Consider the following 20,788-nt stretch of genomic DNA (forward strand, 5'->3'; position numbering starts at 1 on the left):
GACTCTGCGATTTCACTGTGATGCCACCAGCAGGTCCGCTCTTTAGATTAAGCAGTTATTTATAAGATTTTATGGATTGAAAGGACTTACAAGTAATGTAAGCTCGAACTATTACTGCTACATTCTACTAAAAGTAGCAAATTCAAATGTGCTTTGAACAATAAGAAATTTAGTGTTCAAATTAATTAATCACCTATTCCGCTTCATACGTTCCTACTATACGGGGTCTACTCTTAGTCAAGTTTTACGAGGTGAATATATATATGTCGCAGTAAGATAGATAAAGCCGTTATATAGTTATAACCCTAGGGATATAATTATATGACGTAACATAGTTATATGAAAGCGATTCATTACTATCTTACTAGGTATATAACTATAATACGGTTTTAGTTTAGTGATATAGTTATATTACTGGATTATGTTTAGTGAAATAATTGTAGGTAGGAGTGCAGTGGTGCGGCGGAGGTATAGTTATATCCCTAGGGATATAGTTATATGCCGTATAATACGTATTATAATCATATTCCTAGTAAGATAGTATTATCTTACTAGGAATATGATTATAATACGGTATTTGACTAAACTAATGTGGTTAAATGGTTATAAATCTGCCAGGGAATCACAGAAAACAGTAAGTATATTCGTTTTTATTTTTATTACAAAATCAACTTTGTTGGTTGCAATTAGTTGTAAAACTTTTTAGCAATATTACGTAAAAGTACAGGTCGATTCACGAAAGCTGGCGCGAGATTTCTACTGAGTGACAGCTATTTTAATTGAAATTCTGTCAAATTACTATCTTATTAGGAATATGATTATAATACGTACTATACGGCATATAACTATATCCCTAAGGATATAACTATACCTCTGCCGCACCGCTGCACTCCTACATACAATTATTTAACTAAACTTAATCCAGTAATATAACTATATCACTAAACTAAAGACGTATTATAGTTATATACCTAGTAAGATAGTAATGAATCGCTTTCATATAACTATGTAACGTCATATAATTATATCCCTAGGGTTATAACTATATAACGGCTTTACCTATCTTACTGCGACATATATATATTGGTCATACTAGACAACTTTTACTCTGGGTTACAAAGCCTCCCTGTATAAAAAAAACCAACTGTAAATAGGGCGGTTCAAAGTAAGTAAGTAAGTAGGTACCTAAGAAGTATCAATTCAACCAAACCACTAATTTGATCGTTCTGACGAACTGACGCAAAATCACAGTGATTTATGACGTATGTATATAGGTGAACAATCTGATACCTACAATATAAAACATTGCCGCAAGCAAAAGCAAAGACTAGCAATCACTTTGTAAATTGTAATATTACTACCTGCATTTATGTCCGTGCAAGTCGGCTAAAGAGAAAGGGGAATAAAAAGTAGCAAGCGCTGGGAAATTCCCGAACAAAACACTTACATCTCGCCCTAGACGTCAGGCAGACTATTGTTAGCTCCCCCACACGTCTCGGAAATATGGATTCACGCGTTTAAAGAAACACTCAGCCCACAGAGAGGAATATTCAACCTGCCTGGACAGTAAAATATCCTGTTAGAAGATATTTACAGAGGCAAGGGAGTAAAACTTATTTTTCACAACACCAGCTCGTAAAGACTCTCTTTATTGTTCAAAAATTGATGAGAAGTAATTTGATGCAAATGAGTTGTTTCCTCAATTAGCTGGTTTAAGCTTGGTTGGTTTAGGTGATGACTTTGAATGACAAATATTTAAAAGCGTTCATTTGGATTTGATTTGTAACGTTACAATTGCTAGGTACTTTCCTCGCGTTAGGGTAGTAAAGTTTTTTGTGTTTCACTCTGTAGCAAGGTTGTTTGGGATCCTTCGCTTGCTTGGGGATAAATATTAGCACGAGGAGCTATTAAACAACAAGTTTACCTCTTTGTAAACCAAATAACTATTAAGTAGAATCATGTCATAGAGACATTCCGAACGCTTGGTTTATCCATGGTTTTGTATTCAACAAGTTTAAATTTCAATTACTCTTAAATTACATTTCTTAACAAACCAAATACAAAACAATCTCTCAATCTCAATAATTAGGTAGTAACTTCAAAACGACAGAGGAGAAAGTTCCTAAGCAAAGGCTTTTGATTATGTAATGCTGTGCAATGCCTATAGCGTAGAGACACCCTGCCGCAGACACTCTGCACTTCACTCAAGACAACACTTCACTTGCCAAACACTCCTCACGGCGTTGCCAGCAAATCGTAGCTTCGGAACTAAATTGCATTTACTAGCAAATCAGGTCATCGTGATTTGTAAATAAAGTCTGTCTAACAGTAAACTACACATTCAAAAGTACACGCAGAGAGATTAAATAATGCAGACATTCAGATATGAGTAAATTTATTTATTTATTACTCAAATAAGTGACACAGCATTACAGTAAAAACCAAGGCACTGTAAAACTACAAAATAAGAAAACAAGAAAATTAAAAAAAACTACAAATAAAAACCAAAGACAAACTAAACATTAGATTTGGGCGACGACATAACAGCGTGGCTCCTTTGCGTCGTCTGACTGTCATTGCGTCGTCGTATATGTATTTTGCAAAAGGAATGGTGTACTCCATTATATATTTTTTTATAAGTTAATTCGTAAAAAACAGAAAGTTCACCGCGTTGTTTAAGCATACCCGCTGTAGTTAGGCCTACTGATTCGGTTATCGAACAGCCTCGGATCAAAGGGTTGCCAAATGTCGGTGCCACGTGACCTGGCCAACCTTCGCTTATCTATTCGCGAGCTTCTTTCTAAACCATTATTTTGACTGATTCAGGTCGCCCTCGCCTCGAATAAATAACTCAGGGGTAAACAGTTAATAGAAATGGTAACAAAACCCCGCTGAATATGCCTACCTATTCTAATTTGTATTATCTTACCCTCGCTATTTGAGCGCCAAGCATCGATTGAGTGATATTGCTCTGTAATCATGAAAGTAATTTCTGACACAAACATGAAAACAGAAAGGTAGCTGAAGCGTGAATTGCGATTAAATGTTTAAAGAGCGGCCATTAAGACGCGGGTTCCGGGTCGCGATTTGTCATTTTTCATCGGTCACTAATGCGCTGTGCCTCACGATCGATATGGAGTCGACTAATTGCCGACAATTGTCTGCGCCTTTATCTGTCCACTCTTTGTGCTTCCACCCTCTCGTTTAGTCAACCCATCTATTCTTTGTCGATTCAACCCCACTACAACATTCATATACTTAGTTGCGGGCAAGTTTCTGAAAGGTAAAAGCAATAACGCCAATTGAAAAGGGGAAAAGATTGCGGTTGAGAATGCCTTACTATGAGAAAATGAAACTGCTGTAATTTTCTTATTTATAATATATTACCCTAAATATTTATAAAATGTATTGTAAAAAACAATGTGCCTAATGAAAAGCAGTCATTAATTTAATTTTCTCTACCCTTTAGAAGTACATATTAATTTAGAAATTTGTTTTCTAATTTATCCCCACAAAAAAAAACGTTTAAATTCTCTAGAGCCATATACATACATTTCTAAATGAACCGCCGTTGTTTTTATTCTAGTCTTAAATTGTTGCACTCAGTTTATAACGTTTTGGCGTTCATATGCCTAATTAACTTTAAGCACACCTACCTGGTTGACCGGATAACTCGTAAAGTTAAAAAGTCAAAGGAAAAAGGGCCTAGGCTATAGGCTGTAGGGGTGTAGGCTTTTTTAGTGTTCATAAAACTCCCATGCTTGCACTCTTTTGTGTGTATTTGTGCCTTAATAAGGGCAGTCTATATAAATTTGGGTAGGATCATTTGAAGATTCCGATTAATGCTTAATTTAGCAGTCATTTATTTAATTGTTTGCCCACAGCGTATTATGGACTCGGCAGAGGCGGCAGCGCTATCGTCGGGCGGCGCGGACGGCCCAGGCGCGTATTACGACGCGCGTTGGCTCAACGTGCACGCCGACGACGGCACGCTAGCCGCGCGAGCACGCCGCCTCGTGCTCGCGCCCAGCCGACACTTCGACCACATTGCCGTCAACGCGAGCTACAGCGCGGTGCTAATGCCACCCTACATCAACGTTGAAAGTAAGCATTACATATTATTATTTACTTGGTACATATAACAGCACGCACTGGCTCAACGTGCACGCTGGCATTTGGTGTGTTGTCATTAAAAAGAATCTCGCTTTTTAACTTCCATTAAAATCTTTACACGTGCCTCAGATAAGCGTGTGAAACTCAATCAAATAATATAAATCATAATATTTCTGAATACAGGTAGCTGTTGCTACGATAAAACATGTTTTCAAAAAGCTTGACGTGTATTATATTTACTGGCAGCGTGAGGAGTTTCTTTGTACATATTGACTAGTATTATCTTTAAGCCGCTTCCGTAAAAGGTCAAGGGGTGAAATCCCCGAGACAAAGAACGTGACCCTTTGATTATGTGCCCGCGGCTCGCCAAATAGGTCATCGATGGACGTAACAAAAGACTAACCGGTGGCGCTAATGCGTTGCTTCCAATTTATGAATGTTTTTGTATTGGTCGTTAGATTAGGATTGTACAACATTAAATTATTTTTTTCTTAAAAAAGTTTAGGTCAATATAATTTACAGATGTAGTGCATAAATTTTCCTTGGTATTTTCACGGAAACGTACGAACGTGTCTTGCTATATTCAGCCAGTCTTGGTACAAAAAGTACTGAGGTTGACTGAAGTAGGTCTGATGACAAATACGAACGTTTCCGAGAAAATACGAAGGAAAACAATTATGCACTACATCTGTAAAGCAGTTTATCGAAAACTTTTACATAATGAGACCTAATTAATGAATAAGGTATTTTATTTTATTTTTAAGTACATGTACGTTGCGAATTTTGATCGGTCGTTACTTTACTACTACAGTGGTCGCGAGAAGAGCTCCGTCTAAGCGCTTATATTGATGTCATATCTAATATTATACACATAAATATGAATATACCAGGAGAATTTCGTTTTGCATCTGCCTACATAATAAGCTTAATAAATTTTAGGATATCTACCAACTTTAAAGTGACATAAACAAGTGGTTAGTTTCATGAAATCGTATAGATTTCCCGTGCCATAAAATAAACATGAGGAAATTTTCAAAGGCTAGTAAATTATATTCAGTTATGCGGCGTCGGCGAAATCCTTTCAGAAAGAGTTTTACGAAATTCCAAACAGTCCTTTAATCAGACAGCACGTCGACGCTACGGGAAATTAGAGAAAATTTTAATATAAATTGAATACACCACCACCACCTCCCCAGGACAAAATTTCCTACCCCTCGCCTAGCGTAACGTTTCGTTAGAACCAGTTTAATGTGATTTCCAATTATGCATGGTGGTTACGGGTCTGGTAGTTAGCCCTGTGATGGCTTGCTTGAGACGTTGGGCTCGGTAAAGTTGGTAATAACAGGCGGACGTAATTTACCTACAGTGTTGACACGTAGCGGGGCCGCGTCGCGGCCACGGGTAATTTATGGACAAATTGACATATTCCAAGCTATTAGTGGACGGAACTGTTGCCACGTCGCATATCCGATAAGCGGCACTAACTGAAATTAGAACTGATTTTCAGTGCTCTAAACCAAAATGCTTCAGTTCATATCATTAATCGGTAAATATAAACCAGGGAGAATTTAGCCTAGCGGAAACACGAATGCATTGTATCTATGGGTAGTATAGGTATTGGATGAATAATTTAAATTAAGCTGAATACTAAGTAATCATCAAAATGTAATGTTAATAAGAGTGATAAGGAAAAATGCAAACGAAAGGCTACCATAGAATCCAACTGCTTTGATGATAGGTACGATTTTGCAGTTTCCTTACCACCCGTGTTCCAGTAAATATACCTATTACTCACGGCTGACAGCCTCAGAATCGATAATTTGGAGTAATAAAACACATAAAAATCACACACATTTTAAAATAACAGAACTTACATCACTTAGTTAGTTTATGGCTAGTCTTTTCATGGTTTACTTAGGATTTTAGGCTTTAAAAACTTTCACTTAAATAAAAATTAACACCGTTATAAGTTTCTAATTTTAAATAATTCTATGACGGCCATTCTAGAAACGTACCTGAACTGTCAGTCATGGAGTAGATAACTTATTTTTTTGAAGAAATTACCATGCATAAATCACTGAAACTCATCTGAATTTCTTTGACGTTCTTGCTAGACTTATATAATAGACCTCGCACGTTGACAACAAAAATCATATTGACATAAAGGCATACAGGCAAATCTCATCTATTCCATCCCGTTTTGTAATTCCGAATAAAATAAATATTACTATTTATTACTAACTATCAACACTAATCGAATATGAGCAGGTAAATTGACGAATATAAACTATTTATCTTATTAATCTCTTCGTAAGGTAAAGAAATGTGGAGAGTAATAGGGGGTATTACTGCAATGTTCTGCCGCCAGACCAGAGTGCAGCACTAAGCTAGCTAGTAAACCATAGAGTAACTTAGGCCCACTTGCACCATCGCACTAATCCGGGGTTAAGCGGTTAAACCGTTAACCCAGTGTCAAATTGTACTGGTAACAATGGTACCTAACTCCAGGTTTAAACGGTTAACCCCGGGTTAGTGGAATGGTGCAAGTGGGCCTTATACATACTATGCCTTGAACTGTTTTGCGTAATATTCCCTATTGATTGTATGTTATTTATATCATTCATTAGGTATTTATTATTTAATTTTTTATTATCTATTTAGTATGGTATGATGGGATTCGATAAAGGAAATTCTTTTGACAAGCCATAGTAAGCCGATACCGAGCCATTAATTTTTCCGGCCGCTGGCCTAGGAGAAAGCAATCACGTTTGCCCAATGAACCAAGTTTGCCAATTACCCTTAATTTAATGGGCAGATAAGAAAAAAATCTCATTGCTCGATGCAATGCCTATACCTAAGTACTTACTGCTAAATATTTATTTTATTATGAATTACTGACATAATATAACTCTGGTATTTGTACTTTTACCTATTTATGTTTATTTTCTGTAAATTAAATATTTACTAACAATTTGTAGCTTTTGAACCGTATTACATTAGGTATACCTATAAGTACAATACGGGATCAGTTTCAAAATCGACAGCCCTTTCGTCCATTGTTATCCACTTCAATCAGTTGTAAACTCGAATGGTATAGTTCGTAGGTTTCTAATAGAGCCCGAGCTAATCCTTTGACTATTGTTAAGTAAAACCGCTCGTGCCACGTGCCACAACCACCTGCATAAAAAGTACAGCACTTCGGTTACTGAGTGCCGGTGAGTCGAACGCTACAGAACCAGTCTAAAATGTGTCATCGAGATGCGTAACAAAGGCGCGTTATCGGAGACACACTGGTTTTTTGAGCGTTGGACTAGCCCGCGCTCAGGTGCCAAATAGAATAATTATGTCCCTTTTTTGCAGGTAGCAGCACGTGCGGTTTTACTTAACAATAGACGATAGAATTAGCCGCCGGGCTCTATTACAAAGCTACGAACTATAACTATTTACTAGAGTTAGACCAAGAAAGGTCTGCAGCGATTTTGATAGCACACGCAGTGCAAGTGTTATTTTAAACGCCAAACTTCTATAAAATTATGACGTGTAAATAACACTTGCGTGCATATCAAAATCGCTGCAGACTTTTCTAGGTCTAACTCTACACTATCACAACATTATATGCAATGCGGTAAACCCATTCGACCGTATTTGTGCCTAGGCCAATAATATTTATGTAATACTCGTAGTATAGAAACAAAACATCATAGGTTTAGAACGAAGAAATTAAGAAAGAAAGAAAATAAATTTATTCAGGACGCTTACAGTATTGCTTAAAATTAATACAACACTTTTATAAGTAAAAACATAAACGTCACTGAATAGGTCTCCCCTCAGCTTGATGACAAGTTACCTTTCAGGTATCTTGCCCAAGTAACACAAAAGTAGCTGAATATTGTTTGAATAATAGAGCATTCCGTACTGTATGCTGAATAAGGTAGCTGTATAACGTCTGTATAAGCGCTTATACAGACGTTATACAGAAGGTTTGGACGCAAAGTGGGCTAGCCCACGCCGCTTATTACTGAATAACAGTAATGTAATAGCTGTATAAGTGTGTGCCCACACATTGAATCGCTGAATAACACTTGTATAGAGGCTGTCAAAAGCTTCTATACCGCTTTTAAACCAAAGTTATCCAGCTTTGTATAGAATGACTCAGTTACTCACACGTTATGCAGCTTTTGGTTCAAAAGTGCATTGTTACAGAAAATATATTCAGCTATTTGTGTATGATTTGTCTTCCATTTTAATTTGTGAACTCGTGTCAAAGTGTAGTGTCTGAAGTGAATACAAAATAAGGAGGACATTACCCATATATTGATTTGATGTTTACATAACATCAATTTCATTGCGCATGCGACTTTACTGTTAATATATATATACATTTTATTTAAAATTTTAAAGCGCCGCGTTAATAATGCACTGTTTAGAAAGTAAATATAGAAAATGTAGTACTCCACTTTTAAATTTGTAATTTTTTTGCGGTGTTTAGATGTTTTAGTGATAGAAAATGTACTTTAACAAGTTATGCTACGATAAAACTAGTTTTATAAATGAATATAAATAGTTTTTCAGTTCATTTTAAATTCCTATTTAATTTTAGAGGTTAGAATATGAGCAACCGTAATGGCGTCCGAATTTGCTGAATATAAGCTGCTGCCACAGCTATTATGTGCTAAATTTCTGAATAGGCATTCACATTATTCGCGTTACTAAGCTACATGTTAGATAATAATGGTTTTAGAACAACAAGTTCTGAATAACATCAGTATAATAGTAATTGTTTTCGCAATCTTAAAGCATATTAGGGTTCTATACACAAATGGTAAAAACCACATAGATCCTCACTAGTTTGATGAGAAACATTATAGGTATGTAACACGGGCAATATTCAATCCTACTTCCTACTAACATTATAAACGCGATATAATATTTAAGTTATATGATAAATCTGGGGGCACGGCAGACTACACAGTTATTTTTTCCGTTATCAGTTCCGACAAATATGTAGTAGGTAAAGGTATACGCAAAGATGTACGAAGTGAGTACGAAGATGTGTATAGTATGAGTATGGTGTGGTTACGAGTATGGTATGAATATGAATATGGTATAGGTGCGAAGGTGCGGGAATATTAGTAGCCGGTATCACGGGTATGAGTACAAGTATAGTTTGGTATGGGCAGTATTGTTTAGGTATGAGTACGAGTATAGTGTGGGATGGGTATGAGTAGACCCACTTGAAACCTAAAAACAGTCCGTTCAAAATCGACAGGAGAACCGATTTCGCTATATTTTAATGGGGGTGATTATTTTATTTTTCACATACCCAGTCCAGTCTACAAGTTTTTAATGCAACAATATCAATAACTAGCATTTGTCACCTTGTTTGCAAACTAGCAACAACCTTAAATGGCCATTGGTAAACTTTATCTCGTTGCAGTAAGGTATGCAAATGGTCAGTTAACAGTGTTTACGATGGTAGCTAGCAATTGTTTTACGTCATTAAAACGACAATGCATCTTGTGTAAAATAACCAATCGAAGAGAATTGTTAAGAAAACTAAACCTCGATTTTTTAAATAATGGTTGGATTAAAGAATAAATACGCAAGATGCGTTCAAAATAAAATAAAAACACGCTCAAGCTCAAAGCAAACAGGCTCAAGTAGCACTGTTGACCGTGTATAAACTTATAAAGCTACGGAACCCTCTCCACCGCGCATTTGTTGATACTAAGCAGTAGTTTGAATAGCGCTGCTCATTGCGTTCATTTTGCAGCTTTTAGCAAGAAAAGATAGTATATGTGTACTAAAATCGCTATAACATAAGTATAAGTGTTGTTTTAGTATTTATTATTCAGACGTTATGTCTATAAAAGCCATAACTAACCCATATATGCAGCTACTGAATAACAAATAATATGTGGATTTCATTACAGCTTCCAGTAATAGCATCCACCTTTATTCAAAAACTAGCATTAAAACAGAAACTGCAACCGCTTTTATACAGTCGAAAGTCTTCACCGACGCTTCTTTTCAGCATTTAGTAGCCACTATCACATTTTTCTTAATATTGTCTGCTTAATATCTCACGACACAAAATATATACAGCTAATTGCTGCTAATGCTGCTATTATGCAGCTTTTAGTAACCACAAATGCTTTAAGCTGAATAATGTCTGACTAACTGTGTAAGAAATAAGTATTATTCAGCTTTAATATGCAAAACCGATACTATGCAAAATTTATTCAGCATTTAGGCCCCACTAGGCCCACATATTTTCTTATTCCGAATTTAGTAATTTCCACAAAATTTATGCAATCTTAATTTGAATAAGATGATAATTTTACTCTATTATCCTGCTTGTGTGTTACTTGGGTGACGCTGGTCTTCCGTGGAGACCTGTCCAAGCGATCGCGTCAGCACGTAAACTTAACTAGCCAATCATAGTCTCTATAACTGGTCTCTTATATGTATAATGTTTTATTTAGTGTACACATCAGTTTCTACTCACAAATACCTAAAAGATCAGACTATCTATACTTAATTTTCTCCGTCTTTGGTCTATCTTACTCACCAACGTTCTATGTCAAACAGACGGCGACGTACAGAATCAGATCGCGTGGTCCGAGCATCTCGACCCTCTATTTGTGAACAACTACGAGATCGACCCTTCGCTTTCGTGGCAGTACTATGCCTCATCCACTGGCTTCATGAGGCGGTATCCAGGTAAGATATTGTTCCTGAACCTCGACTCTCGCACCTCGACTTATTTCTACTCACAAATGTTAAAAATGTGAAATTAATTTGAATGGGAATGTAACTGGCAACATGGGAACGGGGTGCCCCTTAATATAAATACTTACGCCTAAAATTAATTGTCATAATATGAATTCGCATAACAGATTTGGCATAACATAATTGTTCATAACATTGAACAGGCATAATAATAAAAAAGCATAACACATATTGCGCATATTAATGAACCCACATAATTGAAATATGCATAGCATTATTACTCGTAACTTGATTAAAATGAATTAGCATAATTTTATAAGGCAAGCTAATTAGATGGACGAGGGCAAAACTAAGTTTGTTAGGTTAGGTTCAGAAGGCTTGATACATATATACGATATGATACCCATTTGGGTACGCAAAATGGGGACAACAATCCAATTCAAAGTATATGCTATCTTTAATAGGAATCAGGCCCTAACTGACTTTGATAAATTATTTGTGTTATGAAAAATGTTGTAGTGACTTTTATTTTTCATTTATGCGCGCAGCAATAAATGAGTGGCCAGTATACACAATGAAATACATAATGAGCACGCACTTACACAAATTATGCGATTTAAGCACTCTTTGGCATTATATTAACAGTTTTACACTATTAAGATTTTCTTGACACATTGACACCTACATGTTTATCTATGGGTCATTGTCTGCAAAATTTTATCCATATATTTCTGTAAATATTATTTTCTGGAATGAATCTTTCTCTGTAATTTTACACTAATAATGTCGTTTTCCACTAGCCATGTCCTGGCCGCCTGAAGACGGTTATTCACACCACGCGCGTGACTTCTACGACTTCCGCTCGTCCAATTGGTTCGTGGAGGCGGCCACTTCCCCTAAAGACCTGGTCATCCTTCTGGACGACTCGGACGACCTCGGCTCTTCATACTGGAGGCTGGCTAAGGCCACAGTCTCTGGGTTACTGGACACCCTCGGCCCGAATGACTTCGTTAACGTGTACCGGTATAGCGATACCGTGTCGGAGATACACTCGTGTTATACGAAGATTTTGGCTCAGGTACGTTTTTGATATTTGCACTGCCAATCAATAATGAAATGACTAGTAAAATTATATTACTTACATAGGTAATAGGTCTTACATAGGTCTAGATAGTATTAATAGTAATTGACTTTTAATACTATCTAGATAGTTCTAAGTAGGCTCCAAAACTTTATTTCTAGTTAATTTGGTGCATTCCCATTAGTCCCTGCCGAGCACAGATGGAAATAGATTTTTTATATAAATAATTCCAATTTGTCCCCGCCGCATGTATGGCGGCGATCTCATGGGGCGGGGACAAATTTGAAATATACCGTTTATCTTCATGAAACATGTTTTTTGATAGCTATTCCCATTATGTACACATAGATGGTTATCGTACGTAATTATGAATGCATAACCTCAATCCTTTACTCGGGTTAAATACTGTGTAATTTTTGTTTCTAAGGAAAAGGAGGCAGACCGATGTTACTTAGATAGATACGTATCGCTAATGCCGGCCGCCGCGCCGCGCCGCACGCAATACCTGCATTTGCCTTCTAATTTTATGTACACGCAGTCACAAAAGTACTTTTAAACTGTAGCAGACCTATTCAATAAAGAGTTATAAATGTATATATCACTACACCTTATAAAACAAAGTCCCCCGCCGCGTCTGACTGTTTGTGTGTTTGTATGTTCGCGATAAACTCAGAAACTGAACGGATTTTCATGCGGTTTTCACCTATGAATAGAGTGATTATGGAGGAAGGTTTAGGTGTATAATTTGTTAACACCTGCGAAGCCAGGGCGTGTCGCTAGTATTTAAATATAATTATAACTCTATTTAAAAAAAAACGTTGACGTATATATTATTTACAACTATCTAATCATTTAAAATTAAATAAAACATTGTTAATGATACCTACGTACATAACCCAATCATTTAATTTAAGAATATTTAATTACAGTGCCTTACTAGGGCCCGTAAAACAACTATTACGTGTACTTACCAGGGTGCAATAAATTATATGAATTAAAATTTATGAAACAATTCATAGGTACATCATGAACCACTAAAAACCCAAATATACTTAAATGAAACCTCTGTCAACGATTTGACAATTCAGAAGACTTTAATTTTTATTATTCATCATATCGACCTTGCCCTAGGGGGCAAGATTGATTTGAGAAGATTGAAGATGAAATTTTATTCAAAGTTTCACGTGAATACTTTGAATACAATTTTATCTCTTAATTTCTCATATGTAGCTTTATTTTTAACCGACTTCAATTTCATAGAAGGAGGAGGTTCTGTATTCGGTTGTGGCTATTTTTTTTTTTTCTATGTACGTTCACCGATTACTCCGACATCCGTAGTCCGATTTGAGTAATTCTTTTTTTGTTTGAAAGGAGCTACCTCCGAGTTGGTCCCATTTTAATTTGGTTCTGTTCTGAAAATGGGATCCATGAGGAATTGAGGGAACTCCTCAATTTTTAAAGGCACATGCATGGTGTTTTGGGCGTTTTCTTAAGCAACTCGAGCATTTTCTCCCGAAAACCACCAATTTGATGAAGTAGACCTGATGATGATGATTATTTTGATGATAATGATGATGATTTCTTTAAATGTAAGTATGTTCAGCGATTACTCCGGCACCTGTGATCCGATTTGAGTAATTCTTTTTTTGTTTGGAAGAAGTTACCTCCAAGGTGTTTCCGTATTATTTTTGGTTCTGGTCTGATGATGGAATCCATGAGGAATTGAGGGAACTCCTCAATTTTTAAAGGCACGTGTTAAGTGATTTCGGGGTTTTCTAAAGTAACTCGAGCATTTGCTTCCGAAAACCACCAATTTGATGTACTGCAACTGTAGCCTTACCACGAGTTTGACATTGACACATTCGCTAACGTCTTATGCATCTAAATGTAACTTTTTATGCATCTCGCTCACACTAAGGTTAGTACGAGCGAGATGCATAGGAAGCAAGTTACAAACATGCTAGCGAATATATCAATGTCAAACTCGTGGTAAGCTGGTAAGGCTACTGATCGGGGATTAGGGTTAGGAGTTAAGGGGTCAGGGATTAAGGGGTCGGGGAATGGCGGTTGAAGGGTTGCTGGTTCAGGATCGAGGGGTTCCTGGATCAGGGGTTGATGTGCTGTGAGGTTGAGTGATCGGGGGGCTGAGGGATTGGGTCAGTGGCGGGGCGGGCGGATGGATTTAGTTGACAGGAATTATAATTTCCTAGACGGACTCGAGAAAATTTCTGGTTCAGGGTCGAGGGGTTCCTGGATCAGGGGTTGATGCGCTGTGAGGTTGAGTGATCGGGGCGTTGAGGGATTGGGTCAGTGGCGGGGCGGAGGATGGATTTAGTGTAATAGTGACAGGAATTATAATTTCCCAGACGGACTCGAGAAAATTCCTGATTACATATTTATTAAAGAAATAGGTACACGAATTTAGTGTTAAACATGATCTTGTTTTTCATTCATGCGTCGCGCTCTTAACAATGCGTTAAAACTAAAAATGGAAAAATAAAAACTTTTTACAAAAAAAAGCAAACCGACTTCAAAAAGGATGAAATAAAATATTATCCTTTTTGAAGTCTATGCGTTACCAACTGATATGTTTGAAGTCGGTGCCAAGCCAAGTAGTAACAATACCAGTCAAAAATAATCAGCTTTATGGCTATAATTCCCATTAGAACTGTACTAATAACTATTACAAATGTGTAAGTAATTCTGTCTGCCTCTTTGTCGCCTTTTCATGGCTAAACAACTGAACCGCTTTACGTGAAATTTGGCAAGAAGGTAAATTTCTTGAATTGTTTTATATTTTGAAATGTAGTCCTCTGGATAAGGGACGGGAAATTACTCAGTCCCAATCTCACACTTGCGTGCTATAGACTATTCGAGCATTAGTAAGAAATGCTCTTTAAAAAATACGACGGAAAAAAAATGCATTGGATTTCCACTAATGTGCCGACAAACATGGTACAGACTGCGCCAAGAAGGTTTGATCGTGTGTTCTGAGGTGTGTTCTTAGATACAATCGACGTCAAAGATATGTTTACACTTTTGCACCTTACACCTTTGTTATAAGGCGAAAAGTGTAAACATAGTTTTAACGTCGACTGTACCTACAGAAAGTATGTTCATTGTCGTCGTGTAAGGCAATCCAACGTAGGTACATCCTTATCGAATCGCACCAAAATCATGGTATGCTTCAAAATTTGGCTTGGCACCGACTTCAAACATATCAGTTGGTAACGCATAGACTTCAAAAAGGATAATATTTTATTTCATCCTTTTTGAAGTCGGTTTGCTTTTTTTTGTAAAAAGTTTTTATTCTAATATGAAATGAAGCAAAGCTATATACGTGTTATCAACTATCAAAAACTGTATTCAAAGCCCTTTTTAGCCAAACATAAATCAATAACGTTAAATCATAAATAGGTACATTCAATGCAAAAAAAAACAAAAGCAACGGGCCGTTTGGTATAGAAGTCTCCATAGGTGGCAAAGTGGCACAAAGTGGTAAGTTTTTTTTAATGCAAAATGAATCATAAATCATAAACGACTGGAGACCCGTATAAATTTTTGTCGCCGACTATACACGATTGCCGTAATAGCGCCTGATCGTCCTCGTGTTGTGGTTCGACCTATTCAATGTTACGATAGCTACATAGAAGTAAAAATGGTCTGGTTTGATTTAATTTAACGATAACATTCCCTCTGGAGATTGATTTTAATTTAGTCGTATTCAAAGCTTCAGAAAATATGACAGACGAGTATTTGGTACATTCAACAAATTATTTAAAAACATTTTGTGTATGTTACAGTCGTCGACAAAGATATGTTTACACACATTTGCTCTTTACTCCTTTATAATAAGACGAAAAACAAATCATAATTCATTAATCTGACTTTCGCATTTTTGTGTATTTGAGCACATAAGTATTATGATTGACTAATATTTTACTGGAATTTATAGGTACCTGCTGCAGGAAGTTTGGAAATGGCAATAATACACGTTCTTTTTATTAAACATGTAACATTATAGTAAAAATTCAGAAATTGCAGGTATCTATTTTTGTTCAGACTGTCACGATTATTTAGAAAAATCTAACACAACTATGAATGCAATATGAAGAGTACGTTCATCGGAAATATTGTAATGATAATTTACAAATTAAACATAAAAACATCTATCGATAAATAAGAAAAATGGTGAACGCTATGCTAAAAGAAAACAGGAATAGGAGAAATGAAAAGGGGGACTAAATACCTAGCAACACAATTGGCACCCTTCTGATGAAATTGCTTTATCAGTCGTGTAACCGTTGCCGCAGCCTTCCCGCATTATTGATGAGCTGCCATTTCAACAATTAGTCAAGGGACTCTAGGGATATTCCGAAAATTTTATAATCAGTTTAAATAAATAAAAAACATTGGTTTACTCATCCTTACTATGATTGGCTGTAAAACGTTATCAATATAGTTAATTATCAGTGCTATAAGGACGAAACGACGTGCTGATATTGAAATTGAATGATAGGTATTTCTGAATATTTCATCTTTCGCCTTTAGGCAACTATTGAAGCAGCAGCGAGGAAGTGACAGGAGATCTAACATTTTTACGCCAGATACGTGTAGATCAAATACTACAAAGAAGCGCACATCTGCTAATCGCTTACTGTTACGAGTAACACTGCCGGCGAGTAGTTTTTCCAAAAAAAAAACAGAGTCAGGATACTCGCTTTACGGTGATCGCCGCTAGTCGAACAACTGCTATAATACTGTTAAATACGTAAACTTCTAACAAAATACACGTTGTACTCAACACTAATCTTTTAACTAAGAAATTCTACGACTGAAGCCAAGAACGCACCTAATTAAGCATTAAATTTGAATGCAAACGCCTTGCGCCCGCGGCGTCAGCAAACAGAGCTACGCATTTAAACAAGGCTATCATCGCACTTATTCCCGGAAAGTCCCGGTGAAGTTTCTCTGCCACAAAGAGCGCGTAGCTGTGACAGGTAGGGGTGGCACCGCGCCCTTATCGCTGGTTACTTGTAACTTGTGGTGCCGGTGCCATGTTTAGCCTTAAATAGACTTACCTACAGTTGTGCCACTTGTGCCTTTTTCATTAAAGTGTAACTTATTCTCAGTATCAAATAAGCCAATGCTATTACATAAAAATACGTCACAAAAATGAGAGAAAATACAGGGTAGGTACAGTCAGCAGCAGAAGTTGCTAAGCGGGCGACGTGTTCAAAATTACCTGGTCACGCTCTTATTCTCTTAACAATAAAGTCGCGTCAAGATCATTTTGAACACCTGCCCCGCTTAGCAACTTCTGCTGCTGACTGTACTACGTCATTGAATTCAAGGTGCAATATCTGGTATCAAGTAGGTAAGGTAAACGTACTGGTGCTCGACTCGGTCCCAGTACATGTCATCTTGAAACTTAAGTAATTGTCAATAGAGGTGACAGCAAGGTGTCATCTATTGGGCATGTCGAGCACTAGTACGTTTACCTTACTTGTTATTTTATACTCGCTATTTTAAATTACATGAACTTTTATGAAAATTAATAACAAAAATCTTTATTCATTGCGTAAATACTCAACAAAACTCACAAACACATACTTACCTAGTAAAATCAAAAGTTTCATTGTTGGTCTACATGCCATTTGCGCCGGAAGCCTCGACAGCTAGTGGCATGCACCGACGAGCGCTCATCATCGTACCTATTTCCGACAAATTAATATCCCGTCAACGAAGCTAATTGTAAATGTTACCGAGTAATACCGTTCGAAATTTTCTTCTTGAAATTGTGAATTAAGTAGCGTGTTCAGGAATAATGGCGCAGACCAGATGTTCTCTCGCGCGCAGAGCTGTGGGCCCCGCTATTAGTTTACAATACAACCAAGCCAGAGGCCTGCCCAAGCTTTCTCTAAGCCAGTGGTGGCCAAACTTTCTTCATGGGGGGCCAGAAAGTCTAGAAAATTTAAGTGGAGGGCCAGAATTGTAGCGAAAATTTATTTTGATTTGTAGTAAATTGATAATCGTGGGCCAATGCCATATACTAATTATTTCATAGGACCGGTGGCGGGCCGGATAAAATCCATTCGCGGGCCGCAGATGGCCCGCGGGCCGTACTTTGCCCACCACTGCTCTAAGCTGTGAGGTACAGTCGCCATCAGATATATCGGGGACGCCTCTGAACACGCCTCCATTGTCCATTGCCTTGGCGTTAGAGTGCGTGTTCAGAAATTTTTGGGCACCTCGGCCGCTCCGATATCTGATGTCGACTGACCTACACGATCACGATTCGATTTCCTTGGTTAAAATGTATTTAAGTAGAGTCAGATCAAGCTAACGGCGCATGGCATTTGACAAACTGTGGTAATGTCATCATCAATGTAAATGTAATGAAAATATGAAGTTTATAATGACACTCCCTCACTTTGTTCTGTTCAAGTCGGTGCTTAGCTTAGACGGACTCTATGTAAAATTTTACCGTAAAAGAAACCATAGCGAATGCAAATCATTTTCATCAATATGTTCACGTAAAAACTTTTCCTATCCACTTTATCCACGGTTCTTTTAAAATACCTACTTCCTATCCTGAATTTAACGAAAACCGTACAAAATTAACTTGTTCGAGTATTCAAGTGTACTTTCAAATGCGGCTCCACTCGAACTGCCAACTTCGCTAATATACGATCCAGCAATAACCTCGCGGCAAACATCCTCGACTTACATTGACTCGGTTCCATCTCTTCAAACTTACGCAACCTCTTATAACTTTCTCACCTTATGTTTAAAGTGTATCTTTGTGTTCTACGAAACAAGCCTGCTTTTACTATTGAACTTTGGAATAGAGTATGATTCCTTTACTATTATGATGCTAAATTAAGCCTTGAGTACTCCTGCGTTATCCGCACAAGTTCAATTATGTTTGTACTTGAAACTCATTGGAATTACTTGTAGATGTATCTGTGAGGAATGGTGAGATACTTGAATGAAGTAACTAGGTACATAGTGCTGTATAGTAACCAATTGGTATGATATTGTTTGGTAACTATACCTACAATGGATACCACGTAAAGGATCATGGCAGCAGAAAGGGTCCTAAGTTGGAATCTAGGTATTCTGTCGAACGTCAATAATTTGTTTTTGTCTCCATAAAATAAACTATGTTTGGATTTAAGACATTTAGCTAAAAAATAGTCGATCGAGTTCAATAACGCTCAGCTCGAAATGATTATTTTGAATTTAACAGATTATGAATACCAAAATTGACATAGGCTGTGCCAATATCTATAATGTACTATGATAGGGATTACAGGTATTTTGCGGCGGAACGGTAGAAAAATATTCGAAATTTTATCTACCGAGATATGTGATAGTCAACCTGATTATATGAGATAAATCAACTAAATTAAACCTCCTTGTGAAATCTAACACTGGATTGTAAGTACCAGAGTGTAGTGATATCTCCCTATCGCTAGCTGTCAAACGGTAATAAACCATTTTTGTTTACAGGCTGTGCCGGAAACGATAAGGGAGCTGAAAACCGCGCTGTGGGGCGCCGAGGCGACGGGCGGAGCGGCCAATCTGACTGGAGCGCTCACTACTGGATTCGAAATTTTGCATAGGGTAATTTACATTTTAGATGAAATATACTTTCTATACGTTCCTCTGTTGTTGAGATATCCGGAAATTATACATAACTTCATTCGAATAAAATGTTTGGAGGTAGAGGAGGTAGTTATAAGTGTTGTAACCAAAAATTATCTCTAATTTCAATTTTAATTTCTCTAAACAAAACTTATCAGTGATTTTTGTTAAGATTTATCATTTAAAATAAAATATAAAATAAAATAAAAATAAAATAGCCCTTTATTTCGACCTTAAATTTCGAGTGATACATCAGTTTTAGTCAGGTTATTAAATATTTGTCAAAATAGTCAAACATACTATCTTAAAAAAATATACTTAGATTAAAGTTGATTGTCATTTTTGTTAGAGTTGACATCGGTCGACTTGCCTGCCGACATAGGACTCCCCTAAGACCTTCCATTTTCCATTCCTCTCTGTTAGTTGCTACTACTACGATTTATCATTTAGTAAACAGAAATTAGAGCGTATTGCGGCTTGGCTATCGTTCGGTCGTCTTTTAGATACCGATAAATATAGCCCCAGCGCTTAACTTCAAGCTTACCCCACCTCCATAGGATTCAGCTTTTAATTGAGCTGTAGGTACAAAAGAACTAAGTTTTTTTTAAACCTAAGTTTATATTTTCCTTTAGTATAACCGCACCGGTCTAGGCTGTCAATGTAACCAAGCCATCGCGGTGGTGGGCGCGGGCGGCGGCGCGGCGGGCGTGAAGGGTGTGTTCCGCACGTGGAACTGGCCGCACATGCCCGTGCGCATCTTCAGCTATGGCGTGGGCGGCGACGCTGCTTCCAGCCACAGCATGAAGGACATGGCTTGCACTAATAAAGGTTTGTAACTGTTTAATCGTGAAGAGTCTCCTCCAGTGGATAACTGTGTTGGAAATTTTAGTAGTTAGAAAGATAGATTATTTTTAGAGCAATTTCGAGCATTGTCGTCAATGTTTTCTATCCCTGGTACGCATGATGATAAATTGTTCCAAATAAGTAAGTTGGTTTGTAGTAGCCGCAATCAAAGCCGCAATGTAGTTCAAGAGATTGCAGACTCCCAGACATTTTCTGCGCTGCAAAGACGATTATAGTACGAGCCTTGTACTAATAATGTTGGCGGCTTGGGATTAGTTGCCAAGCGGACCCCAGGCTCCGAGCCGTGGCAAAAAGCCGGGACAACACAAGAAAGAGTATGATATGATGTTGATGTATAAACTTTTCATT

General features: G+C 37.2%; 1 protein-coding gene across 1 annotated transcript in view; it reads left to right on the forward strand.

Annotated features, from left to right (window-relative positions):
* LOC134789784 (voltage-dependent calcium channel subunit alpha-2/delta-3) overlaps window positions 1–20,788 on the forward strand; it is a 121,061-nt gene that overhangs the window by 81,844 nt on the left and 18,429 nt on the right. The window contains exons 4-8 of the mRNA XM_063760431.1: window positions 3,885–4,104; window positions 10,705–10,836; window positions 11,646–11,923; window positions 19,442–19,555; window positions 20,209–20,404. Of these exons, the coding sequence (XP_063616501.1) occupies window positions 3,885–4,104; window positions 10,705–10,836; window positions 11,646–11,923; window positions 19,442–19,555; window positions 20,209–20,404 (940 nt within the window). The remainder of the gene's footprint in view (window positions 1–3,884; window positions 4,105–10,704; window positions 10,837–11,645; window positions 11,924–19,441; window positions 19,556–20,208; window positions 20,405–20,788) is intronic.

The sequence above is a fragment of the Cydia splendana genome, chromosome 4 (genome assembly GCF_910591565.1).
Source record: "Cydia splendana chromosome 4, ilCydSple1.2, whole genome shotgun sequence".
NCBI lineage: Eukaryota > Metazoa > Arthropoda > Insecta > Lepidoptera > Tortricidae > Cydia > Cydia splendana.